Source organism: Labrus bergylta, chromosome 10, assembly GCF_963930695.1.
Source record: "Labrus bergylta chromosome 10, fLabBer1.1, whole genome shotgun sequence".
Taxonomy (NCBI): domain Eukaryota; kingdom Metazoa; phylum Chordata; class Actinopteri; order Labriformes; family Labridae; genus Labrus; species Labrus bergylta.
In genome coordinates this window covers 10,968,875-10,995,690 of record NC_089204.1, presented here as the reverse complement: position 1 = coordinate 10,995,690, position 26,816 = coordinate 10,968,875, and the positions used below count along the sequence as shown (strand labels likewise).

Genomic DNA, 26,816 nt, shown 5'->3' with positions numbered 1-26,816 from the left:
CACACACACACACACATTTACAAGTTATGTGTTTCGTCCTTTGTGATTGAATTTACTTCAAGTATTATGATTTTAAAGTGAGATGATCTGAAACGTCTGGCCTGAGCAGGTGTGACGTTTACATTTGAGCGACTGTTCAGGAAACAGGAGTGTGTGTGTCGTGTGTGCATGTATCCAGTTGTTCGGAGAGAATAATCTTTTTAAGTGTCTTCTTCTCAAGGACATGAACATGCTATGTTGTAATCAGTGAAGAATGAGACAACAAACTGCAACAGTTTCAGTGTCATGGCACGTCAGGAAGACTGTCTTTAAAAAAGGACCTTGGATCAAGTTTAATCCCAAACTGCAGAGTCCTTTTGAGAGAATCTTGGTTATTCTACGTTTATTTGACATCATGAGGAGAAGGAAATCAATTCACTCACAAGCACATATGACTCAGGGATTCATTTCATGCTGACAAAGTGAATGAACAGAAGATGAATTGATTCGCACTTTTCATTTCATTTCACTTTCTCATTGGAAATAAACATCCATAAATCTTTAAAATCACATATTCACTCTTCTTGTTACTGCAGACATTACCTCCGAACTGTCAGTTCTTTAAGTTTATCTCAGTAGCAGTATTATCAAGAGAAAACTGTGTAGCAGAGACATACTAAGTGTCATTATCTGACTCTGTGTCTTTAGTTGAATCCAAGCAGAAAGGAGTGTTATTTTTATAAGTGAAGTCATGTTTATTGGACCAATTTTATATTTTTCACCTAATACTCAAAGTCATCGAATATCAAGTGAATTTACTTTTTCAGTATAATTATTTATGAAGGCTAAGGCCACAGCCCCAGACTCTACTCTATATCGGTCTCTGTATTTATTGGGTAAAATAAGTGGAGGTTTTGTCTTGTATTATTTCTGCTTCATGTAATAACTTTGAAGGACATTGCTAGCTAACTTTAGATACTTTTAATGTGCCCCAAAATGTCAACACATAAAGGTTGGATTTTTTTTTGCTTTCAAACATTTCACTGTCCTCAGATGGTTTGTAATGTCGAGTCAAACTCCCTCGAAGGTCTGTCCCATCTTCAGATTCATATATATTTACGTCAGTGTTACATTTTCATTTAGCAGGAACTTTTGTCCAAAGCAACGTACATCTGTGAACAAGTAAAACACAAGAACAGGCAATGCACAGGGTGTATTGAAGAAAATATTCTTCTATTGCTGTCAACAACAACATCAACAGCGTCATCATCACTACACTCAGTAATATCCTTATCAGCATCAACAACATCGTCAGTATCATCCTCGTCAACATCATCAGCATCAGATGTGTTCATGAAAGAGCTGGGGCTTTAGCTTTTCTCAGCTTTTCCTCTCTTGGTCATGGAAATGTATCTCGTCTCCCTGTCTGAGAGCTGCTGCCTGAAAAGTTCTGGGCCAGGGGATGGAAATGAAAGTTTAGCATTCAGGGACCTCACACACTCTTATTGGAGCAATTAAACTGAATACTACCGAAGACCTGAGACCTGACTGTGTAAATAAATTCTGAAACCTTCCTGTCTGAGCAAACATACGGCCTGAGTCAGTTAAACAGGCTGATAATCAGTCAGCCAGTCAGTGTGTTCTCAATAGTCCTCTGTTTCTGATTCTGGCTCTTGTTTCCAATGGGAACACCCTGCAGCAGTTTGTGTGTGTATGTGTGTGTGTGTGTGTGTGTCTCATTCACATCCATTCATTTACACTCTGCTCTCATATTTCACACGATGACAGAGGTCAGTGTGATTGGGTGATGGTCTGACAGACTCAGTATTGTGGCCTGTGATTGGTTGTAGGGGGATGTCAGTCTCCTGCTGTCTGTCTGCAGGATGTAGAATTTCTCTGCTTAGCAGCAGAAACATGATGCGGCTCGGAGTTGTTTGAGGTTCTGTTCAGCATCCTGCTCATTAGGAGCAATTTCAGCCCATTTTCAGTCATTTAGCACATCTTTTTAAGGGTTTGCCTAAATTATAGGGTTCTGTTGTTGACTGAAGTTGTTTTGATGAGGCTGAAAATAGATCTCTAAATCCTCTCCAAACCTTTCAGCCACAGAAGGTCCACTCTGACAGCCCTCTCCACAGATATTATACTAAAATTGGACATACTTCTATTTTAACCATCAAAGGAACCAAGAATGCAGCTTATTCTTACTTTATGCAACAACAACAACAAAAATCCCCTCAATCAGTCAGTTTATGTCGGTCAGCTTCAGGTTATATGTGCTGCTGCTATATGCATGACATTTTGACTAAACATAATTTCAATTATTTGATCAAAATGTATATCAGACTCAATATGGAGCATTCACTTTAATCTTAAATCAGTGCTTTTTCATGAACTTTGGATAAACTTGTCAATCAGAACCTTTAAAGGAACTCACCCCACCATGTTGAACATAAAGCTTCAGCTAACCTTTGTTTTCAGTATTGTGTCAGTTTTTTTATCCATTCTGGAAATTTAAATAATACATATCAAATCGTCAACTCTTTGCCAATATCAACACTTCTTTAAGTCTATGAGATATCACCTGATCTTGTTTTGTGTAACAAGAGGTCCATGTATAACTTTATTTGAAATAAAAAGATTCTTGTGCCGCAGCCTGCTGTGTAAGTAAGGGGTACTTACAAATCTGTGGGTCTACAGCCAAGATAAACAGATACAAAAATACAGCTAGAATATCGATATTACATACTCCGAGTTAAATTCAGGATAACAATAAAATTACATTTATAAAAAAGAGGGCAGGGTTCATGCACTAATAGCAAATACATATTTCTTTAGCTCATTTAGACACTAGTGAAGCAATGCTGTATAAAAACTTTTACATAAAATCACAGAGACTCTCACAATACGGTCTGTGTCTCAGGCACTGACTGGAAATTTACTGAAGGAAAAAAGTACATTCAAAACATAAAATAATGATTAATAGCTGAGTAAACAATGAAGCAAAAAATATGACCCCCCCCAACTCTCTCTCACACACACACACACACACACACACAAGCATACACAATAATGGTAATAATTTGGCCTCCCTGCTCGTCCTGTGAGAGATCAGGAATGCTGGAATCCTGGAATTGCAAAACTGGAATTGTGTATTTTGATAAGGTTATATGATCGTGTGTGTGTGTGTGTGTGTGTGTGTGTGTGTGTGTGTGTGTGTGTGTGAGATGTCATGCGATCCACCGTGTATGGACCCAACTGGGTTTGGATGTGGAAACACACCACAGACATGGGAGACTGAACAGAGCCCCGTGTGTGTGGGGGGGTGGGGGGTGGGGGGGGGGGGTTTAGACAGGCCGAACATATCAAACATCTGTTTCTACTAACAGACACACAGAGTCTACAGTCTTGGCTCTCGTTCTCCTACTCCCCCCATCCCTCTGACTCCCCTGTTGGACACAGGGCATTTTTTTGTGTCAGTGTGTCACTCTGTGTCCGACCTGAAGGTATCCTCTCACATTATCCTCAAAGCTAAGTGGAAACAAGGGTTGGGCTGCGATAGTTGTTCTAATTTTTGTAACAGTATTGTATAGTAGGGGTTGCAATCACAGGATAACTCAATACAATATATGATATGTGATACCTGTCCAAGATAACACTAATATCTTCATTAAGCAATTCTGTGAAAAATGATACATTGCAAGACAATCATATAATGACAGTTCACATTATATCTTAGGCGTGTTCTTCGTTTGCCCAAGCGTCTCCTCCCTTTTGGACTAACCTACAACTCTCCAAAGGATGAAGAAGCCCTGGGTGTATTAATCAGATGCCCAAAAAAACACATTAGCGGGTTCGTTTAGAAGGGGGAGTGTGTCTTCACTGAGCTCCTCACACTCCTTCTATCCTCCACAGTGACGCTGAGGAAAGTCATTTTGGCTGCTTGTATCTGTGAACTCATTCTTTGGTCAGTACCCAAAGCGTGTAACCTCAGATGAGGGTTTAAACACACATCTGCTGCTAAATCACAAATGTTTCCCTCCCAGCACAACGCCCTCTCCAAGACCCTAAGATTCTTTCACTCTTCACTTTGGACAGTAACTCACTCCACACATGAACACCACTTGTTACAGATGATGTCAGCTGTAGAAAATTCTTTTGGTAATCAGCAAAACTGACGGAATAAACCTCGTCACCTCTGCAGATTAATGTAGATTTTATTTTGCAACAGACCAATAGAGATCTTTCTTGTAGTCCCTAAACATACTCAGACCTGGAAGGTGCACCCTTTTGGGTAAAAGGCTTGGCTCAGCTTTACCTATGTACTGGTTTGACATCCTCCACTTAAGTGTACTCTACTGGTTATTACAGCAAGGACTTTTCCAGTTTTTGAAGTGAGGTATAGTATGAGATACGTCATAGTCAGTTTTTTTTACCTAGAGGGGGGCGGCTGTGGTTTAGTTGGCAGAGTTGGCCGTCTTTGGCTGGAAGGTTCAATCCCCAGCTCCTGCAGCCACATGTTTGATGTGTCCGTGTGGGTTTCTCCCGCTGCTCGGGTTGCGGGGTATACATGTGTATGAATGGAATTAGTTTATATTGATGGACAATTTACACAGCAACCTAGTGTGGATGGCTGTGAATGGGTGGGTGTGACCTGTGCTTTGAGTAGTCAGAAGTACTGGAAAAGCCCTTCCCAAACTCAAGTCCATTTTACCATTTAGAGTAGGTGGTGTCCAGCAGTGTAACTAACGCACTGCAAACTATTTCCTCAGGGATCATCTTCCCCTCATTTACATTGTTTTAAATTCAATATACAGCGGTAGATGAGAAACCACACAGGTTTTCTGTTACCTGTTTATTTGCGACTCTAGCCAAAAAACAGTTTCTTATAACAAGCAGCTTCTTTACACACACACACACACACACACACACACACACACACACACACACACACACACACACACACACACACACACACACACACACACACACACACACACACACACACACACACACATTAATAAATACAGGATGGAACTGGAGGTGTCAACCTACTCTTCATGACAACTTTTCAAAGATTAATTACTGATCTAAATCAAATTATAGTCTGTAATGTATCCTTGTGTATGTCAGTCATCACACATACTGTATGAACACAGCTGGGGCATGATACATGTGTTTTTAGTGTTATGGTTTGCATGGGTTATTTACCCTGAGTTAAAGCTCTCAGGCTGTCATACCTTCTGGGCTGCATATGAGTCCCGCCTCCTGCTGATGGGTTTGACTGCACCCCCATTGATGACCCTGACTCTGACCTTAGCCCTAATCTATACAGGAAAGAAGCTGATTGGTCGAGCTGGTTTGATTTGGACACAGCTGTGTTGTGGCTCTGCCTGCAGGCTTTTGGTTTGGGACAATAAATACATTTTCTCATTTGCTGAAGTGAAAACAAAATAAATTGTTCGTCCTCTTTATCATGTTCACCTTTGTGAATGAATATTTCCATGTTTTCTTTTGTATCTTAAATGACAGAAAAGCAAAATTACAGCTAATTATTTAGTTTCCTGTCTTTTCCTCCTTAATTACAACTTCTCCTTGGACTCCTTTTCCCCCACTTTTCTTCTTCTGTGTTTTTCTTCTATTTCCATTCTTCTCTTTCCTTGTTTCATTTTTACTCCTCCTTTCTTGCATCAATTTCCTTCAACATTTGTCATTTCCTTTCTTTTGAAATACTTATTTTTGTTGTCTTTCCTTTTCCTAGTGTTTTTCTCTAAGCTTACTCGCTTCCTTTCCTATGTTGTAGTTTCTTTCTTGCCCTCTTCTTCCTTTTCCTCACTTTGTTGGTCTTTATTATTTAGCCTGTTCTTATCCATTTCTCACTTCATCTTACCGTTCCTATTTTGTTTTTTAGATCTAGCTTTCAGCTTTTTGACTTGTTATTTGAATTATTTTTATTGTGTGTCTGTTTATTTGTGTACATTCACAATATGTGTATTCACGAAAGAAGTGTGTGTGTGTGTGTGTGTGTGTGTGTGTGTGTGTGTGTGTGTGTGTGTGTGTGTGTGTGTGTGTGTGTGTGTGTGTGTGTGTGTGTAACTCTCCATGAACTCTGTTATGAATTCTTGTCATATCACATCCTTGACTTCCCATGATACATTACAATTGTTCTCTGTGTTTGTGATTAATGAGAGTGATACATTCACACGGTGATCCGAGGAGTGATGCTCCTCACATGATGTTAAAGCCCTACACTGTCTGTGTGTGTGTGTGTCTGCGTGTTTGTGTGATGGGTGGGGGGTATTGATTTAAAAAAAAAAAAAAAATTCTGTCCCAGTGGAGAAGAAAAAAGCCACACCCCGTCTGGCCTTAGAGTGTGTGTGTGTGTGGGCTCAGGTTAAGGTCAACCCCTACATCTAATATGTGTGCATGCGTGTGTGTGACTGTTTTTGACCCAGAGAGAGAGAGAGTGCATCCATCAATACATTACTGCCTCCTCCTGCTCTAACGAAACCAACACACACACACACACACACACACACACACACACACACACACACACACACACACACACACACACACACACACACACACACACACAGCTGTGTCCTGCGCATTCAGCAGAATATCTATATAGCTAGAAATGGTAATTGAAGCCGTTGACATTGAGTTTTGCTTAGCTGTTTGTCTGTGTGTGTGTGTGTGTGTGTGTGTGTGTGTGTGTGTGTGTGTGTGCGTGTGTGTGTGTGTGTGCGGTTTCCATACGTTAGCAGGTCAAACCTCTTTATTTTGCTTCACCTTAAATGACTTCCATTGAAAATGTAAAAGGTTAAATTAAGTATTTTCATTAAACATTACTATCAATTTATTATTTATCATTCTGGTAAATGAGATAAGAGAAAAAAAGAATATTATTTATATATATATATATATATATATATATATATATATATATATATCTCTCTCTCCTTACCTGTACTACAGAAATATATGAACCAAAACTACAAATTAAGTATTGTCTTTATTAGGTCTGCATATCAATTTAGAATATGTATAAAAATATAATTTACATATATGAATTTCATGTGGCCAAATAAATGAGTGCAGTAACAGTTGTGTAATTAATGATGGTCAATAAAATTATTAGAAAATAACAGACTGGAGAAAGACACACATACACCCTATTAGCACCAAATGTGTCTGTTGAGCATTCTTGTGTGTCTGTGTGTGAGTATGAACATGCTGCCGTGCTGGGTCAAGCATCTGCTTCTTTTTCAGCACAGGAAGGGGAAGCCCCAACATGCGCACGCGCACACACACACACACACACACACACACACACACATACACACACACACACACACATACACAGTGAGGCCAAATTGCATGAAGTGGACACTCCCCTGTTTGCAGAAAATTCAGGAGGAAGCTTGGAGATGGAGATAACACACATACACTGCTTATCACAACACAAAGCTTCTTAGACTTGCCATGGAGGAGTGTTAACACACATGCACGCGCACACCCCCCCACACACACACACACACCCACACACACTAGTAATAAGAAATCACTGCATCTCTCTGCGTTGAGATGTTGTGTTTATTCCATAACTTAAAGCAGTAATAATCAAACAACCCAAATGTATTTGTTCAATAAAAAATCCAGAGAGATTTCGTACATTAATTACCCAATTTAAACATTAATATGAACCAGCTATATGTTTACTGAAACATTTCAGCTCCCTCCATCATTCATGCTGCACAAAATAAAATAATGTAATGCATACGGGGAGTAGTTCAGTCCTCCAGGAAGGCCCAAAATATAGAACACACACAAAAAACCACAGGATGTCATTCCTTTCAAAAAGTCCTACATCTTGCTAAAATTACTAAATTGCTACTTGTTAACAGTCAGTTGTGTTGGAGATTTGGATGCTACTTGCAGCTAATGTATCCTGGAGCCTTCAACCTGCAGCAGAAACATGATCACATCATACTTTCGTTTGTGTTTCATCACTTTCCAACTAGTCTTCATTCAACTTTTCCAACATAAAAGTCATTTGGAACTTTATGATATGTTAACTTAAATTTGATTACAACTGTGAAAACATTTATCAGAAAAATTACTATTTTCACACGTGGACACTGATCCTTACTGTTATATGTACCTCCGATGATGAGGGATTATTTTTTTTAATCCACAAAGAAATAAAGAAGTATCCCCTTGCAGCTGAAAATGACACGAGTGCTTATTGAACTTACTCTTTGCAAATTTTCAAGTCACATGTAAATCAATTGTAAACATTTTGTTTAATCACTTTAAGCAAATGACCAATCTGGTGTGTTGAGGATGATGTATACAAACCAGTACATACTTTGCACAAACATAGTATGGAGGTTAAGTCAATGTGAAAGTTTTTAGAGTGCAGAACATTAACTGTTGCAGTGTTTCTGCTCCAATCAGTTGTCCATGTCTTTCTGAGGTCTGAGGATCATTAACAGACGTCATGATGTCTTGTGCACATATTGCTAGTGTGTGTGTGTATGCGTGCGTGTGTGTGTGCTTGTGTGTGCGTGTGAGTGCCAAGTGATAAACACTGAAGCTTTTGTCTTGCTGAAAGCTAACACACACCATGAAGGTCATGAATTTGTTTGAATGTTTGCATGTGAAATGCAGTCTTATCAATTTGTATGGTGTGTGTTCTTGTGTGCTTGTGCGTGTGTGTTTTTCATCAGTCACTCAGTCCAGTTTCCTCTTCCAGAAGTCAAATGTTTATCAATTTTCTGCTCTCAGTTCATGAACTCTCTGACCCAATTGTTACAGAAAATGTCCGTCTGGTGTTTGTGTTTTTTCCCCAATAATAACTTTTGTTATTGTTTTTATTTGCTGTGTTTGTGTTTGATGGCAACAAAATGGCTTAAAAAGCCTCATAACATGAAAGATAAGATGATGTTAAAAAGCCTTTCTATTGGTGCATTGTTCCTGTCCTCTGAGTTTAACCATCATTTACAGTCTCTTGCTTGTGAACAGCATCAAAATCAAAGTCTTCTACCTCTTATGCAACATTTCCATTTTTCCATTGATGCCATGCTGAAATGATGTGAAAGCAAAATGAGACAGTTCCAAAACAAAGCTCTTTATTACACATTCAGAACAAGCAAGAGTATTAACAAGAGCAGCCAAGAGGCTCCTAACATTTGTTTTGTTGTCATCAGAGATCCACAGATCCAGTATGCTCGCCTATTTGCGTCAGTCATTTTATCCTTTTTTTTTATTTTACTGTCTCTTTGTCCAGTCTGAATAACAATATGTTTGTTCTGCTTCTTTCTTTACCAGAATGAAATCCTCTGTCCCCATAAGATTATCTTTCTAATTGATACTTAAATAAAAATAAAGAAATTCAGAAATTGGTGGCCACCAGCTGAGCTTGAACTTGTTTCCTCCTGTTCCGCAACACAACAGCTATCCCATTAAGTTTCACTGATCTACAGATTTTAAATTTTGATCAAAAGTGGTTTCAGATTAATACCACAAGATATTTTTTGCAAACGTATCAGAATCACTCTCAGGAAACAAATACATTTCAAGAGTCGTGTGTAACCGATGTGCATGACCTCAACATGCAAGGAGGACCGAAGGCTCTGGCGATGTTAGAACTGTTAACGTTAGCCACACTTAGCAAAGAAATGAGACATTTTTAAGCTGTAGGCCCTGTGTGTTCCAGGATTTTGCCGTGCTACTTAAATTGTGCTCAATTTTTGACTGTTTTCTTAGATTTCGACTACTCTCAGTCTAAATGCGTGTTCAACCAACCAGGACATTAGTCACTCTGAACATCCCTAATCTACATGTCTTCAGATTTGAATTCTTAAAGAATGAAACGGGTTTGGGGTGTACAGTAAGCACATGTGTCATAAGCCTGCTTTGACCTTTGACTGATGCCTGAAATAATTACAGAGAAGAAACAGAAGGTAGCCTACTGAACTTTGTTTGTAAATCTGTTAACCAAAAAACGAGGTATAGAAGTCACTGGAGTGTAAAAACTGTGTGTGTGTGCGTGCGTGCGTGCGTGCGTGCGTGCGTGCGTGCGTGCGTGCGTGCGTGCGTGTGGTGGGGTCACGCCCTCGCCTCCTGCTCTAGTGACTGGTTGTGTAACATCCTCCTTCAACTCAGTTTCTATGGCAACTGAGCTGGAGTTCAGCCGAGGAAACATTCTGATGTACTGTACACACACACACACACACAGAAAAGTCACTGAAACAGTGTGTTATAACAGTGTCTTTTGTGTGTGTGTTGTCCCGGGGGAAATAAACTAAGTTGTGTTGCAGGCAGGTGTTTGCTGTCAAACTGCTGTGTGTGTTTGTGGGTGGGTGAATATTAACAGCCGTGATTTAGATTTAGTCTGCTTTGTCAGACACAGGAAACCTCTCCCATCCACTAACACACACACACACACACACACACACACACACACACACACACACACACACACACACACACACACACACACACACACACACACACACTGACAAACACACAACAGCTTTCCAGGAACAATAAGTCTCTGTCATGCTGAGAAGACACAAACACTCCACAGAGAGGAAACACGTACGTCCAAACACACCTGCAGAGAGCAGCAGGAGGTGAACCTGCAAACTGTCACAAACTGTATGAAAGTCAATTTAACCAAAATGGTGGGGGGGGAAAATCAACAGAGGCTTCATGTGATTAATCTTTCTGTCTATGTGTGTGTCTGTGGTATAGATGAACGTGAGGCGGTGCAGAAGAAGACCTTCACTAAGTGGGTGAACTCTCACCTGTCCAGAGTGTCCTGTCGGATCACTGACCTCTACATGGACCTGAGGGACGGACGCATGCTCATCAAACTGCTGGAGGTCCTGTCAGGAGAAAGACTGGTGAGTTTACAGTCAGGGCTTTTATTTTGAAAGAGGAGATAAGGGGGGAGTGTCCAGACCGGGTTAACCATGTACATTCTTGTGTTTTATTTTCTAGACAAACCCTTCCACACAAGAGAGTTTGAATTGAAAAGAAAACACTGTACATGGGCCAATTTCTGAATTGTCGACACGATTCTTCTAATTCCAAATCAATCTGTAAAACACTTTTAGTACAACAATTCAAAAAAGTACATATGACACACTGCATTTCTAGATCTACAATTGATTTCCTGTTCACTCTCTTTAAATTGTTGAGAAAATTAGTTGGAGTTCCAGCCAAAAGTAAATCATTTTACAGTGTACTTTTTATTTCCTCATAAGCGGTCACAGTTTGTTTTTAATCACGGCTTTAACTGCAAAATACCTTTATCTTTAATATGATTTTCTAACCATCTATCTGTTCCTCACATAGACCTGCTGGGTGTCTCTTAGCTTCTCTTATCTGGTTGTTTGAGAATTGAGCAATGACATTTATGGTTCTACAACCATTAACCACAAACACTCTGTGTGTCACTTTTTCAATCGTTCATTTAGTTATTTATACATTGTTAAAAAAAAAAAGCCTGAATAAACCTCTGCAAATCACAGGTATACTGTAAGTATATGAATGAACATAAATGAAGCAGCACTTTCATGAATAGGAAAGACAGATCATTGGATGTAGCCACTATGTCTCTACCAACTGGTTTGAGGATGATCATTTAAAGTCTCCAGTTTGACACGTTGACCTTGGCCTTTCCTTTTTCTCTCTTTTTTCTTGAACGTGGAGCCAGAAGTGATCTTAAAAGATGTTGAAGTTGGAAACAATTTAGTGGTTAGCAAGTAAGCCAAGTTATCAGCTAGCGGTAGCTTGGTTAGCACGAGGAGTCTCGGTAACTCTCTGTAACTGTGATATATTTTGAAAACTATATTATTTGCTTAGGCAAGCAGTTGCTCACCTAGTTCATCGCGAATAAATGCACTATTTATTAAATAGATATGTGATATTGATTAAAATGTAGCCTATTTGAATTTTAAACTCCCTCTAATGAAAATAAATGGAGTGTTTTTAATCGTTTACCATTTTTAAGATACCAGCATATATTTTCTGCTTCTTGTTCAAGTTGATTGTTACATTATTTATGAGAAATGATTGTTATACACTGTCAGGGAGTTCAGAAATATTAATCATACCTTCTAACTTTGGCCAGTAAGATTATGAACTTCGGAAAAGTAATATATCTGGGATTTCAAATGTCATGAACAGCTCTAAATAAAAATGAGTGAACTCTGTAGAAATCCTCTCCTGCCACACACACAATCAGGCTGTAAATAAAATCCCAAAGTCACCCTCACCCAGCTTGTGACTTCCAGGACCACAAGCCTCTCTTCCTCTTCTTTTTCTTCTTCTGCGTCTTTCTTCTCTCTATCCGTCTTCTTGGCCGTCTCCGCAGCCTCTGGAGCTCTGAACTCTTCTATCGGCTGTTTTCCGGCCTTTTCACAACCTGTCAAACGCACAGAGATAAAACAGCCACACAGTCGGCCAGGAATTCAATCAAACATTACTCCTTTCCCCAGATTTAGTTCTTTATTTTTACAGTAAATTTTTATGTTTCTTTGTCAGAGAATCTCTGGCATGTTTTATTCTAATGAAGGTGGAAGAGAAGAGAGGAAAAATGACAATGCAATGGAAAAACAGCAGAAGAACGAGTGTAAAAATAAAGTTATGTAAAAAAAAAAAGAAAAGTGATAGTGCAGTGGAGAGCAGGATGGATGGAGGGAATAACAGTGGGGGGGGGGGGGGGGGGGGGCAGTGTGGGGGGTGTGAGAGTTGTGAAAGGAGTTATTGAGTAACTTTCTGGGTTTACAAGGAGCCAAAACGCCTCCAGAAGCAGCAAAAGAATCTGAAATCAAGCGGCTGTTTCCACTGCAGAGGCAGACTATAAAGGATGGCGATGGCTAATACACAGACAAAACAATGTTAAACCATGCTTCATATTTGAAAATGGAATCGTAATGCCTCAAATTTACATGTTTCGCTCTTTTTGTTGCAATCGTGAAAATTTGAAGGCTCGCCTTGGCTACGCCCTTTGACTTTTGTACAGAAGCCGAATACATTTTCTTGGTTCAGTTCTCTTCTAGTAAACTAAGTTTAAAATGGATTGGACAAACACCTGAAGAGCAATTCATCCTAGAAGGATCCCAGGAAATGGCCAAAAAGCACAATATTTTACATGTTGTTGTTTTTTGTCGTACTTCCTCTTGGGAATTAAACGGTCTTGGCAATCCCAATATATGTATCAATTTTCATTTATCTAGGTGCAACTGACATCGGTGGCTGTACTTTAAAGTAGGTTTAGAGGGCGCCTTCAAGCCAGTTTTCCACACCCATGTCTGAGACCAATGAAATATAAACATTTTCACCAGGCCTGATGCATGTGCCATGATTCATGACTTTTCGAGCATGTTTAGAGCCTCAAAAATCCACGAAAATAAAAAAAAATGGGAACAATCCTAAGGGTTTCAAAAGGGCTCTTGCAAAATTGCGTAATTAACTGACTAACGAAAGGGGAATAAAAGCTGTTTCATTGTAAAATAATCAAATAAGGAGCTGTTGTTGGAATTCAGACTGAGTGAAGGTTTCCTGACAAAGGCACAAAATCATGCACAACACAAAGGGGCAAAACCACACAAACTTCCATCCCATGAAAAACATGATGCAGCATAATAGTTCAGTCTATAATTAGCTGAAAACTCAATCTGATGGTGGAAACTCCCGCTCTGGTCCAGACCAACACCATTAAAGTGGACTTAAGTTCTGATCTTAAGCTTTAAGAACCGACCCACACTGGATCCCTGTGAAGTTATTTGGATTTGAGCCTCCAGCTGACAGCAGAACATCTCTGGTTTGAGTCCAGATCCTGAATCACTTGAGTGACTCGCAGCCGTGCGGTGTTTGTGTGTCTGTGTGAGGAAAAAGCAAAGCCAGCAGTGTTATTGTTGGACGGAACTCCAGGTTGTAGTTTTGGTGGTCAGTGTTGGAGGAAGAACATGTGGTGTGGACGGCCTGCAGGATGTAACATCGCTGCTCTGTCACCTCAGACATTTATTTTGTTCCCCTTATTTATTATTACTACATTCTGTTTTATTTATATATTCGAGATTCAACTCCACCCTGAACATGTCGGTGTTATCCAAAGGACATTTCCACCATCAGCATCATGTCAAGTCAGTATAAACAGGAAGATTAAAACAATGAAAAGATGCACTAAGTCTTTTTTTCCCCCTGACTTTAATAATGAAGCCTAACCTGAAACAAAAACATAATGTGTCTCATAAGGTCAGAGGTGAAAATATATTCTTGTATGAATTGCTTGGCCTTCTTTAGTACACAATAATTAATTCACCAAGATCGTACAATTAAAAAAAAAACAAGAAATATGCAGTTTTGAAGTATAGTGTATTGGCTTTGTTTTTTTTTTTCTTTTAACCTGTGAATCCTTTCAAGATAAAGGTCATATCTACCTGTTCCCAAAAAAACCCAGAGACACCTGAAACATTCAAAGGGACGTTTTGTTTAATTGAGATCTGTTTGAGGCTCAATGGGTCAGTAAGTCACAATCCGAGAAAAGTCAGAAGTGATCTTTTCTTTCGTCTCCCATTAATCATCTGATGATCACATAGATTAATCTGGTAATGCTTTGGAGTGGCCAGACCAAGAGATTACACACCCCAACACTAATATATAATAGCTCAATTCACTTTAAACACTGCTTCTAATTGAACTTCTGTACTTAAGTACCGTCTTTACCTCTGCCAGACTCACTATCTATCGTGTATCTTTACTGGAAACCCAATAAAACTCCCTCTATCTCTCATATTGTTTTGAACTCTACTGTCACTTTGACCTTCAGTGACTGTTGCTGTTTTGTTGTGTAACTGCAGATGTCAGACATCTGTCTAGTGCAGGGCTGAAGCTCCATAGTAAAGTAGGTTATCACAGCTTTAAATCCCTCCAACATCATTTCATCAGACTCGTTCATCGTCTCTCATTCAGTCTGTGAACGGTGTAAAAACCTCGCTGCCAATACTACCTGTTTGTATTCAAAGAAGCCTCACAGGGACTCTTCTTCGTTTGTTTGTACACACCGTTATCTCACCTTCACAGCTTCATTTTTGGTTTCCCATGTCCTGTCTTTGAATATCATCTGTAAGAACAAAACTAAATCTGTCCTAGATAAGACTAAGAAAGACTCCTACATGAATCCATAAATTATAAAGTTTAAATATCAGGGATTTCCACTGCAACCTATTCACAGTCAGAAGTTTAAAGTTGGGGTCAGCATTCCTAACTACCTAATCTCCATGTGTCCCAAAACATCTGCTTGGGAAAAGAAGGCCGCCTACAGAAATGAATGTTTTTATTGTAAGTCTCTGAACTGAACTGAACACAACTTTACGTACATCACTACAGCAGCTGATTTAACAGATACGACTTTTACCACAATAGACTCAAAGACTTTTAACTAGCAAAACAACAGATGAGAAGTGTGGAAATGAAAACTTCCAAAGTTGTTCCAGCACATCTCACACACTTTCTAAAACCATATTGCTGTGACATCAGGTCTATATGTCTGTAAGCTGTGGCTCAATGGATCTTCCTCAACTTTCATCAGTTTGTGACTTGAATGACAGTTCCATTGAACTTCAGCATGTGAGAGATTATTTTCCCAAAAACTACAGATTACAGTTGTATTAAACTGTACAATGAAAAAACACAGTGCAATCAAAAAAATGTACGATGAGATTTATCCAAAATGAAACTACTACTACAGACTACAACAGATTCAATTTATAGATTCAGCCTCATTTACAAGCTTGTGTTACAGTTCATGGTAATATCATTGCAGTTTATCATTTGTTTACCCAAATATTGCAGACAACTTAGAAATCTGAAGTCCTTAAATTACTTACTTTAAAGAATAAAAATTGTATTTTAGTTCTTCAATTCATAGAAATGAATTTATTTTCTCCTGAACACTTATCCATCCTCAATCCAGTTCTGATGTGCATCTAAAGACTACTGGTCCCTAGTTCATGGGCAGAGTTGTGCTTATTACAAAAATATGTATAGCAGAGAGTGTAATTAACATTTGTCCATTTTGATTGTATTTCCATGAAGAATGTGATTTTATAGTGTAGTGTAGGAGAGAGTTTCCTTTAGCTAACTGAAATGCCTTATCTCTCAGAAAAGAACATTATCAAAACAAAAGTGTTGGTTTTGAAACCACTCAGCTGTGTCTGCAGCTGTTCTCTTCTCTTTCTTCGTGTTCATTTGGCAGCTTGAAGCACTTCACGGTTCCTGGTTTTTGAAGGCTGTAAATAAACTTAGATGTGTTTTTGTTTTAGCCCAAACCCACCAAGGGCCGGATGAGGATTCACTGCCTGGAAAACGTGGACAAGGCTCTGCAGTTTCTCAAGGAGCAGAGGGTTCACCTGGAGAACATGGGCTCCCACGACATCGTAGACGGAAACCACCGCCTCACCCTCGGGCTCATCTGGACCATCATTCTCCGCTTCCAGGTAAGAGACAGCGGCACCAGTTTGTACCGCAAAAAGAGCTGAACTCTTGCAGTGGCACTAGTTATGTAGGGAACCTTCCATTAACAGGTGAAAGGAGTTTGTGCAATTTTGCATCCCCAAATGAGTTTACATGGATTTGATCTGCTCATTTCTAGTCCCCATTTAGGCCATCATCTGTTTATAGTAAACCATCTGCTGTTATATTGTTGTAACCTAGAAACAGAAAAACAATTACGTGGTATTATTTCAAATCTGCATCTAAGGTTGGACACAAAAAGCGCAAACAAGAGGCCCAAACATTCCCTTTTACCATTTTGAATCTCAGAAGGTTAAATGCAAATCAAACACTGCCTCTCCATTGATAATAACGTGTTACATTGAGTTGTAAAATTGTATTCTTAATCTGTTTATCTAACTGTGAAGAAGACACTGGGTTAGTTTTAGTCATATTAAGCATGATGTTTACTTAAATGTGGTCCTTTTCTTGGCCTCTACCCCTCACCTGTTGTAAGGAGGGTTCTCTTACCATTTAGAATCCCAGTCCCATCAAATGTGGGGCCTTAAGTTTAGCAGTGAATGAAAAACAGAATATCACCCAAAAAAATGAAAGAAGGCTACTAACAAGTTTAAACCCATTTAACCAGAGGCTGGTAGTAGATTAATCACAGTTTTATTTTGCATCCCCAAAAAGCTAAATAAATTTCCCAGGCTTTGTAAGGTATTTGTGGAAACTAAGTTGTCTGATGGGTGTCATCTGGATCATCATACACCAACACAGTTTAAGATGGATTCCATTATAAATGAAATACGTACCATATAGCTTGGCAATTTTCCTCATTTTGCATCCCGATTATTAAAATTAAAGTTTGCCATCAGTTTTATCTTTATTGAACATTAATGGGGTTGCAAAAAATATCAGAAATTGCAGCTTCCAAATGCCTGGTTAGTTGCATCAAGTCAACCTAATAAAAAAAACATCACTTTCTGTCAAGAGAGAAAAACTCAAGGTGTTAATCATCAAATTAAGATGAAAGCAGGATTATTTTCCTCTTTAAAAGTTTCCACTTTATAACTGCAGATATGAAAGCAGAGCAGATGTTCTCTATAATCCTGACAATATGACATCACCAAATCTTTAATAAGGATTTGTCAGAGTAATGACTTTATACTGTATAGTTATTTTGACTTTTCCCACTCACTTTTTGAGTGAGATGGCCGTTAAACTTCTCCTTCACCTCCTCTTTTCCCTTAACAATCAATAGGCAGGTTTAAGTACGGCATCAAACACACTGATCTCAACGAATCAGAGCATATTAAATGACCAGTTGTGTCTATGAACTGTACGTGGACAGGGTTTGGTGTGTCACTAGGGTGATGATGTCATCATTAGGGACAGTGAACAGTTGGGGAAATGGGTGAAAAAGCTTAGTTTTTATAAGCCGTGAGGATTAAAAGCAAAAAACTCCTTTTTTAGTGGTTTTAAATCCTGCAGCGGAGGAATGAGGGTGAAATGGAGCCGAGTGCAGATTGACAGAAGGACTACAGTTTGTGTGTACGTGTGAGTGTGCTGATGTAGTATTTGCTTTGGCTGCGGTGATGCAGCTGATTTGAGGCTCAGATGTGGCTGACGCTTCTGTCAGACTGAAACTGATGGATGTCTATCCATGAAGGTGAGATAATGGAGTTTGTGTGTGTGTGTGTGTGTGTGTGTGTGCGCGCATGTGCTTTTTATACTATATGTGTAAGGACATACAGTATTTAAATTGACACAGAAAATTAAGACATTTGGGAAATTAAAGTATTTGGAAAGATCCAGAAATTGACGTTGATGCTGGGACTGAGAGTGACAGGGAGTGTGATTGTGCAAATGTAGGGCTGTTCTGATTGGTCCTTGCTTTTTTTCTATGAGTGTTCAAAGGCTTGGACTCAGGCTCAGGGTGAATAATATATAGACCTCAATGTGTTTGGAGTTCATGCAGTTTGACAGAGACAGGAAACATAAACACGTGTAAAAAATAATGCTCTGATTGTTCTAGATTTTGTTGTGTTCAGGCTCATGTTTTTTCAAATGTTTGTTAGAATATTGAATGTTGCATTCAAGGCCCTGGGTAAAAAATGAATCCCAATTCTCACAGTCATTACTTTTAGAGATGCCATGATCTCTGAGTGAGGAAACATTTCAGAATTCTTTTCAACATTTCAACAAAAAAAAAGATCTTCAATATCAATCTGAACTTTCAAAATTCATAATGTAATCATTTATCAATTTTAACAAAAACACTGAAGGTACTAGCTGAAGGCTTTCAATCTGCTAAATCTGCAGATACTATGATTTAGTTTTTTAAAAGCGTTAGTCTCGAGAAATAATAACAGACTTGAAACTTTAAAGTTTTCAAGCAAGTTTTCTAGCAATCTTTTGATAAGATTTTCAATAAATGCATTTTGTCATTAAAAGTCTGTTTGTATGTGTGTGTGTCTCAGATCCAGGACATCAGTGTGGAGACGGAGGACAACAAGGAGAAGAAGTCTGCCAAAGATGCTCTGCTGCTCTGGTGTCAGATGAAGTCGGCAGGGTGAGAGACACCTCCACATGCTTTAAAGATTACATTTAATTTACATTTCTCTGATCAGGACTGAAAGTTTAGACTCCCATCTATCACCTGTCCATCGCCCTGAAAGATATAAACCAAAACCTCTAAATCTATTATTACCTAAAGCCTGTCAGACAGAAAGTAATTTTGTCTTACATGAGAGCCTGACATGCTGTGATTTCCTCTTCCTGTCCAGGTATCCAAACGTCAACATCCACAACTTCACCACCAGCTGGAGAGACGGGATGGCCTTCAACGCTCTCATCCACAAACACAGGTAAGAACAAAGACTATAACACTGATAAACACACACAGGTAGGACATCAGGATGATGTTCATCGAACAGCATGATCACACACACACACACACACACACACACACACACACACACACACACACACACACACACACACTCACATACTCACATACTCACATACAAGGGCTGCAACGAAGAAGAGTGGTGGGTGATGCCATGTATTTGAAATTTTAAACATGTTCTTCTATTTAGAACTATTAATGCAGTGATACTAGTGAGTAAAACAAGCTTTCCTTTCATTTGTTAGAAGATAGCAACTTGTTTGCAGTGAAAGTTTTGTAAAAAAAATAAATGTGAATATTCAGACTTTTTTTCTGCTGATGTCATTGGAAAGCTCTAATGATCACATGATGAGAAAAACATCCTCTGAAAAGTAGTGGTTAAGCGAAATACACAGACACAAGCAAACATCCCTCTAGTCCTCGTGAAGCTATTTGCTCTGCACTGCTGCACCGCTGCAGACAATCTCCTTTGTAATGACTGCAGAGAGTCTCAGCTGATCGGTCAGCAGACTGTTCTCTCCAAACCACATTCAGGCTTACAACATTTCTTTATGCAAAACATAAAGAAAACTGTGTTATAGCTTTATGAAGAGCATACTTAGGAGAGTCATGCGGCAGATACACAGAAACATATCGTTTCATTTGTGTCCACACTCCTCTTCTGTTCAGCGCTTGTCCAACATATGTGGTTTTATGTTCCAATGTAAAACCATGGATATGTTATTTCTGTTCTAGCTGCACAGTTTGAACATGTGAGAAAAAAACATAAAAGAAAAGTACAACTGTTTAAAGCCATTCCTCCAGATCATATCTTTTCAAGGCTTTTAGTCACAGATAATCAACAATGTTTACATTTTAACACAGAAGTCACAGCTCGGAAACACCACAAAATTATTTTGTTCGTTGAAATTTCAAAATCAATAAATTTGTCTCCCTCCATTAGAAATGTAAACAAATCATTTCATTGGATGGTTTTGAACATTTCACCAGAATCTAAAACCAATATTTAAAAACCAGCAGTGTGAAGAAGGCTGTTGTGAAACAAACCCTCACACTCGCTCACAAAGTGGAATTTTTAAGAGAACCAAAAATGAATAAATAAATCGAATTAGTTGAAAAAGTTCTGAAGGATTTTTAAAACTCTCCATTGGTTCTGATTCCAGCCTATCTCCAATCTTGTTTTTAGTTGCCTTATGCGCAATAATCAAGTTTATTTTGAAAAACAAGTATCATAACCAGTGTTACAAATTACTTTTGCAAACATGTAAGCCCAAAAAATATATATAGATTTATTGTTTTTTTGTGTTTTATTCTTCTCCTCAGACCAGACCTGATTGACTTTGATAAGCTGAAGAAATCAAACGCTCACTACAACCTGCAGAATGCCTTCAACCTGGCCGAGCAACACCTGGGTCTCACCAAGCTGCTGGACCCCGAGGGTAAGGGACACACACACACACACACACACACACACACACACACACACACACACACACACACACACACACACACACACACACACACACACACACACACACACACACACACACACTAACAGACAAACAGACAAACACCTGCATTTTGATGTACTTTACACTCTGATCTTTGTTTTGTGTGTGGGAGCAGACATCAGCGTGGACCACCCTGATGAGAAGTCCATCATCACCTACGTGGTCACCTACTATCACTACTTCTCCAAGATGAAGGCGCTGAAGGTGGAGGGGAAGAGAATCGGAAAGGTAGCCAGCTCAGATATATTCTCACCTCTGCAGACTGTAAGACTCTACGCTGTCATATAGTTTACTTGAACACGTTTCATGTGTAGGTTTTGGACAACGCCATCGAGACAGAGAAGATGGTGGATAAGTACGAGTCTCTGGCCTCAGACCTGCTGGAGTGGATCGAACAGACCATCATCATCCTCAACAACAGGAAGTTTGCAAACTCTCTGGTGGGAGTCCAGCAGCAGCTTCAGGCCTTCAACACGTACCGCACTGTGGAGAAACCACCAAAGTCAGTGAAAACACGTCTCAATACACGTACTGGAAACAAGGCACTGTGTACTCTAAGATAACTTTAGCTTTACTTTTAACAATGGTTTTACTGACTCAATAAAAGTAACATTTTTCATTTATTTTAACTGAAAATGCCTAAAACTTTTGTGGTCATATCCAACACACACTTCCACCCTCTGCACCTCTCACAGTATACAACATATTGAACAGTTTGTGATTCAAACACAACTGTTCTCCAACACAGACCAACACAACCACAGACTCAACTGAGTCTGACACAAGTGCAGGGGAGTTTTGCAGATAAAATGTTTTTTCTTTTTCTTTTTAATAATCAGATTTGGGAGACTTTTTCTGTTTATTTGTCTGTTTGTTTTCTTGACACTGTGGTTACATCTCCCAGATACACATAGCCAATAACCACCACCCTGCCATTTTGTTACAAAAATGGGTTTTCAGTTCAAGAAAAACTCTTAGTTTAAACCACTTTAACATAAAATTAAACAAGACAAATAAATCAAAACTCTGTGGCACACTGAAAATAACTTCACTGTATTTTATTGTGAGCATTTCCTGTAGCTTCCTCAGGTACGCCCAGCCTTTGTGCTGTACGCTCGCAATAAAATACAGTTATTACAAGTTATTTTCAGTGTGCCATAGAGTTTTTGGTTTTTTCTGTAACCATGTGCACCTGAGAACATAGAGGCTGTGCTCGGGGTACCCTGTTGGCCATTTCGATCAAATTAAACATGTCAGTTTGTGCGCGAGTGCGTGGAGGAGGTTGACACAAACAGAGATACCTTGCTACATTGTGCATCATATAACGTTTTGTGTTTGTTGTCGTGTTTTGTGTGCAGGTTCACAGAAAAGGGAAACCTGGAGGTTCTTCTGTTCACCATCCAGAGTAAGATGAGAGCAAACAACCAGAAAGTGTACACACCCCGAGAGGGAAAACTCATCTCTGACATCAACAAGGTAACTTACTCTGCTGTGATGTCATCATTTAGTATGTCTCATGAGTCCTGTGTATCTTACATGCCATATAAATATTTATGCAGCATGAAGACAACAATGTGGGCAAGAAAATAAAATATGATTTAGTATTTAAACAGTCAGTTGAACATCTTAATAGGTAAATTGAAGAAAAAAAAACTGCAAAACATGCGACATTAATTCTGTCATATTACATCCAACCAAAAACCAAAAACCTGTCAATGTTAAGTGATTGTCTTTGTCTCTTGATGTTCACAGCCATTTGACTGATATCTTCTGTCCATGTGTGTGTTTTAGGCATGGGAGCGTCTGGAGAAGGCGGAGCACGAGCGTGAGCTGGCTCTGAGGACGGAGCTGATTCGTCAGGAGAAACTGGAGCAGCTCGCCCGCCGCTTCGACCGCAAAGCCGCCATGAGGGAGACATGGTTGAGTGAGAACCAGCGGCTCGTCTCTCAGGTAACACACACACACACACACACACACACACACACACACACACACACACACACACACACACACACACACACACACACACACACACCTCTTTATTTGGGCATTTTCTCATATTTTGGAATATAAAGTTTTTGCACTGTGAGGGTATAATCACGCACTTCTTAAGATCGTGCAAAAATAAAAAAAATGTCTTGTTCTCCTTTCCTTGTCTTTAACTTTTTTTTCTATTTTCCTTGTTTTTTCCTCCACTTACCTCCTGCCCTCCCTACTCCACTTGTTTCCTCTCCTTGTCCTGCTACAGGATAACTTTGGATTTGACCTCCAGGCCGTAGAAGCAGCAACAAAGAAACATGAAGCCATAGAGACGGACATTTCAGCGTATGAGGAGCGAGTTCAGGTTGGTTCATCTCCCGGATCCTCATTTGTAACATTGATTTCTCTCAGATTGTCAGCTGGAGATTAGATGTAGAATTAGCCTGAAATAAGCTTGTATCAGGCAGAACAAAGCCTTGATCACACAGGACCATCGATTAGGTTCAAACATTGATGAAAATGTGAATTTGTAGTTTAATAGAATAATCATTTTGCAATTTCTTAGTCTACTATCCTAAAACAAGGCCCACTTGGTCTTTTGTTGTCCATTCATCCTTTCTGTTCCTCCCTCTCTCCGTTCCTGCAGGCGGTGGTTGCCGTGGCAAAGGAGCTGGAGGCGGAGAGTTACCATGACATCAAACGCATCACGGCCAGGAAGGACAACGTGATCCGGCTGTGGGAGTACCTGCTGGAGCTGTTGAAGGCCCGCAGGATGAGACTGGAGATGACCCTGGGCCTGCAGAGAGTCTTCCAGGAGATGCTCTACATCATGGACTGGATGGATGAGATGAAGGTACAGAGGAGGGGGCGGGGCAAATCAGGGTGGGGGGCTTTAACCTGTAAAAATGTGTCTGTGTAGCCAAGTGAGCGACATTTTTCATACTGAAATCTCTTCTTTTTGTTCTGTTATATTCAGAAAGAGGTCTTGTTCATCTTAAGGGCATCTTATTTCAGACAACACAAACTATTGCGCATTCTAAGAAATCTTTTTTTGGGGGACTTGACTATGGTAGTGAATACATTTTTACAAAAAGAGAGCAGATAAAATACTCATCATCAAATAGTACATGTAGAAAGTCTAAAATACTTTTTTTTTTATTGTCTTTTTTGACAGACAGTTATTGATTTGGCTTCGAGTCATCACCGTCTTTGTTCACTCTCGCCAAAAGTGATAATATTTAGAAAAGAGGGAGAAAAGAAAGATATCAGCCTTTAACTGTGCTAGCTTGTTAGCAAAGTGAATATGCTATTCATTGTGATGCTAATTTGGGTACTTTCTAGGCTAGCTTGACCAAACTGCTTCAGAAAAAATACATGTCGAAAAATGAAAAGCCAACTATATAAATTAATCTGAACTGTGAACAAAAAAAAATGTACAGGTTACTGTGGTTGTTACTTTAAACTTTGCTTTTCGTCTGTTTTACTGTAAATAAAAGCATTATATAGAAAAATGAACATCATGCTGTGTTGAAGTAGTTAAACTAGGCACTGAGTGCATACACTCATTAGGAAAAGGTTAACTGGGATTATAAATCAAGTGAGAAGTTGGTTCTTTTTACATTGACTTCTTTAAATCAGGTGTAACCTCCTTCTGAACATTACAAAGAAAAGTTATTTTGCGCTCTACTCTCGCAGCTTTTTTTTTTTTACAACGTCTATGCTCTGATTTCCTTGTACAACAATAACTTTAAACGCTGTTTTTTTTTTTTTTTAAACAGCGCCCTCTGTCTGTTTCTTGTTATAATGAATTCAGAAGATTTCCTGAAAATATGATGTAGCAGCAAAGAAACTGTATAAACACCTCATAGTGCGACTTACTTATCAGCAGTTAAGTCTCTGTCATGACTCACTGTTTTGACCTCTCTCCCTCTGCAGATGCTGCTTCTCTCTCAGGATTATGGGAAACACTTGCTGGGTGTGGAGGACCTGCTGCAGAAACACGCTCTGGTGGAGGCCGACATCAGCATTCAGTCCGACCGAGTCCGAACCGTCAACAACAATGCTCAGAAGTTTGCAGATGAGATGGAGGGTGAGAGAGACCGATTCAGTTCTTCAAATCTCACTTTGTACCCTTTGTGATTTGTTCATTCAGGGGGGAACAAAGAGCTTGTCAATAGTGATTCTTTTCTTCCGCAGGGTATAAGCCCTGTGATCCTCAGATCATCAGGGATCGTGTCGCTCACATGGAGTTCTGCTACCAGGAGCTGAGTCAGCTGGCAGCTGAGCGCCGAGCTCGTCTGGAGGAGTCCCGTCGTCTCTGGAAGTTCTTCTGGGAGATGGCTGAAGAGGTTTTTTATCCATGCTTTATTAAAAATTTATAGGACATTATTTGGCAGTTGAATAAAAAATCTCAGTCTTAGTTAGTTCATTGTTCTCTCTTCCTGGCTGTCAGGCCCTACTTGTTATAACTCCCTCACTCTGTGTTTTATTGCGGCACCCAAATTACAAAACGTTACCACAATCCTTTTACAGATCTCGAGCCACAGCACAGTCGGCTTTAACAGAATAAAAACCTGAGTTTGCCCCGATGTGATGTAACTGAGGCCTGGATGTTTCTGTTTTTTGTAGGAGGGCTGGATCCGGGAGAAGGAGCAGATTCTGTCCCTCGAGGATTATGGGAAAGATCTCACGGGGGCATTGCGCCTGCTGAGTCAGCACAAAGCCTTCGAAGATGAGATGACTGGGCGAGCCGCCCACCTGCAGCAGACCATCAAACAGGGCGAGGAGCTGGTGGCAAACAACCACTTTGGAGCTGACAAGATCAAAGAACGCATCCAGGACATCCAGGTACACTGCGGGTGTCTGAAGAAATGTAAAATCTGCCTTTAATCTTCAAGTTAGAACACTTTAAAACAAGTCACAATGTCAAATTCTCAAGGACAGTCGTGCAAAATCAAGTTCTTGCAAATAACAAGCTCTGATAACAAGCTGGAGCTGACATTCTTCTCTTTATGTTTTTGGAAATGTGACGGTTTCTGAACATATTAAAAGTTTCATGTTGTTACTGCAGTGCAAATTCAAATTTTTTTTTTGCAATCTTTACATTTCATCAACAAGGAACTGAGTTTTTATGTGGAAATGTAGCGTGTAATTTGTGTCTGGTAATGTTTACGACTAAAATCGTATTGCTTCATAATCATAAATGAGCTTAAATTAAATAAAAAATACTCTTATTCTCACATTACCTGCATGTTGGGACATGAGTGTTTCCATAATTTCTGCTCTAAAACATGTATGAGATGCAGAACAAATATGCAACAAAAAAAATAAAATAAAAAAAGTGAATTTTTCTTGCCGATCATCTCCCAACATTCAATGTTTGATGTTACCTTTGAATAATTTCCTAACACCTCCCCTCCTTTCCTTGCTCCTCCTCTCTCTGTGCTGCAGGAGCAGTGGGCGGCTCTGGAGCGTCTCTCTGCTGTACGTAAAGCTCGTCTGCAGGAAGCCTGCAACCAGCACCAGTTCCAGGTAAAAACATACACACTGATTCTCAATGTTTCTTTTAGACTTTAGTTGTTGGATTTGAAAACACAAAGCCACACTTTCCAATTTCTTCAATTCAGTACCTCATTATCATCTTGCCTCACGATTATTCCTTGTTTTTTTTAAATATTTTGATAATGATAAGACGTCATCTCCTCCCTGCAGGCTGATGCTGACGACATCGACACGTGGATGCTGGACGTGCTGAGGATAGTCTCCAGCGTGGACGTGGGTCATGACGAGTTCTCCACTCAGGCTCTCGTGAAGAAACACAAGGATGTGGCCGAGGAGATCAACAGCTACCGACCGGTCATTGACGCTTTGCATGAACAGTCCCGCACGCTGCCGCCAGAGAAGGCCAACTCTGAGGAGGT

At 39.6% G+C, this 26,816-nt stretch overlaps 1 protein-coding gene across 4 annotated transcripts in view; it reads left to right on the top strand.

Moving 5' to 3' along the window:
• The window catches only part of LOC109976267 (spectrin beta chain, non-erythrocytic 1), a 112,836-nt gene that overhangs the window by 54,808 nt on the left and 31,212 nt on the right, over positions 1–26,816 (top strand). For all 4 annotated transcript variants that reach the window (XM_065959416.1, XM_020626425.3, XM_065959414.1 and 1 more), the window contains 16 exons: positions 10,741–10,892; positions 16,323–16,496; positions 18,978–19,069; positions 19,284–19,364; positions 20,729–20,844; positions 21,032–21,144; positions 21,231–21,418; positions 22,275–22,392; positions 22,708–22,866; positions 23,165–23,260; positions 23,543–23,749; positions 24,832–24,985; positions 25,093–25,244; positions 25,525–25,743; positions 26,347–26,427; positions 26,608–26,814. In XM_065959416.1, the coding sequence (XP_065815488.1) occupies positions 10,741–10,892; positions 16,323–16,496; positions 18,978–19,069; positions 19,284–19,364; positions 20,729–20,844; positions 21,032–21,144; positions 21,231–21,418; positions 22,275–22,392; positions 22,708–22,866; positions 23,165–23,260; positions 23,543–23,749; positions 24,832–24,985; positions 25,093–25,244; positions 25,525–25,743; positions 26,347–26,427; positions 26,608–26,814 (2,309 nt within the window). The remainder of the gene's footprint in view (positions 1–10,740; positions 10,893–16,322; positions 16,497–18,977; positions 19,070–19,283; positions 19,365–20,728; positions 20,845–21,031; positions 21,145–21,230; positions 21,419–22,274; positions 22,393–22,707; positions 22,867–23,164; positions 23,261–23,542; positions 23,750–24,831; positions 24,986–25,092; positions 25,245–25,524; positions 25,744–26,346; positions 26,428–26,607; positions 26,815–26,816) is intronic.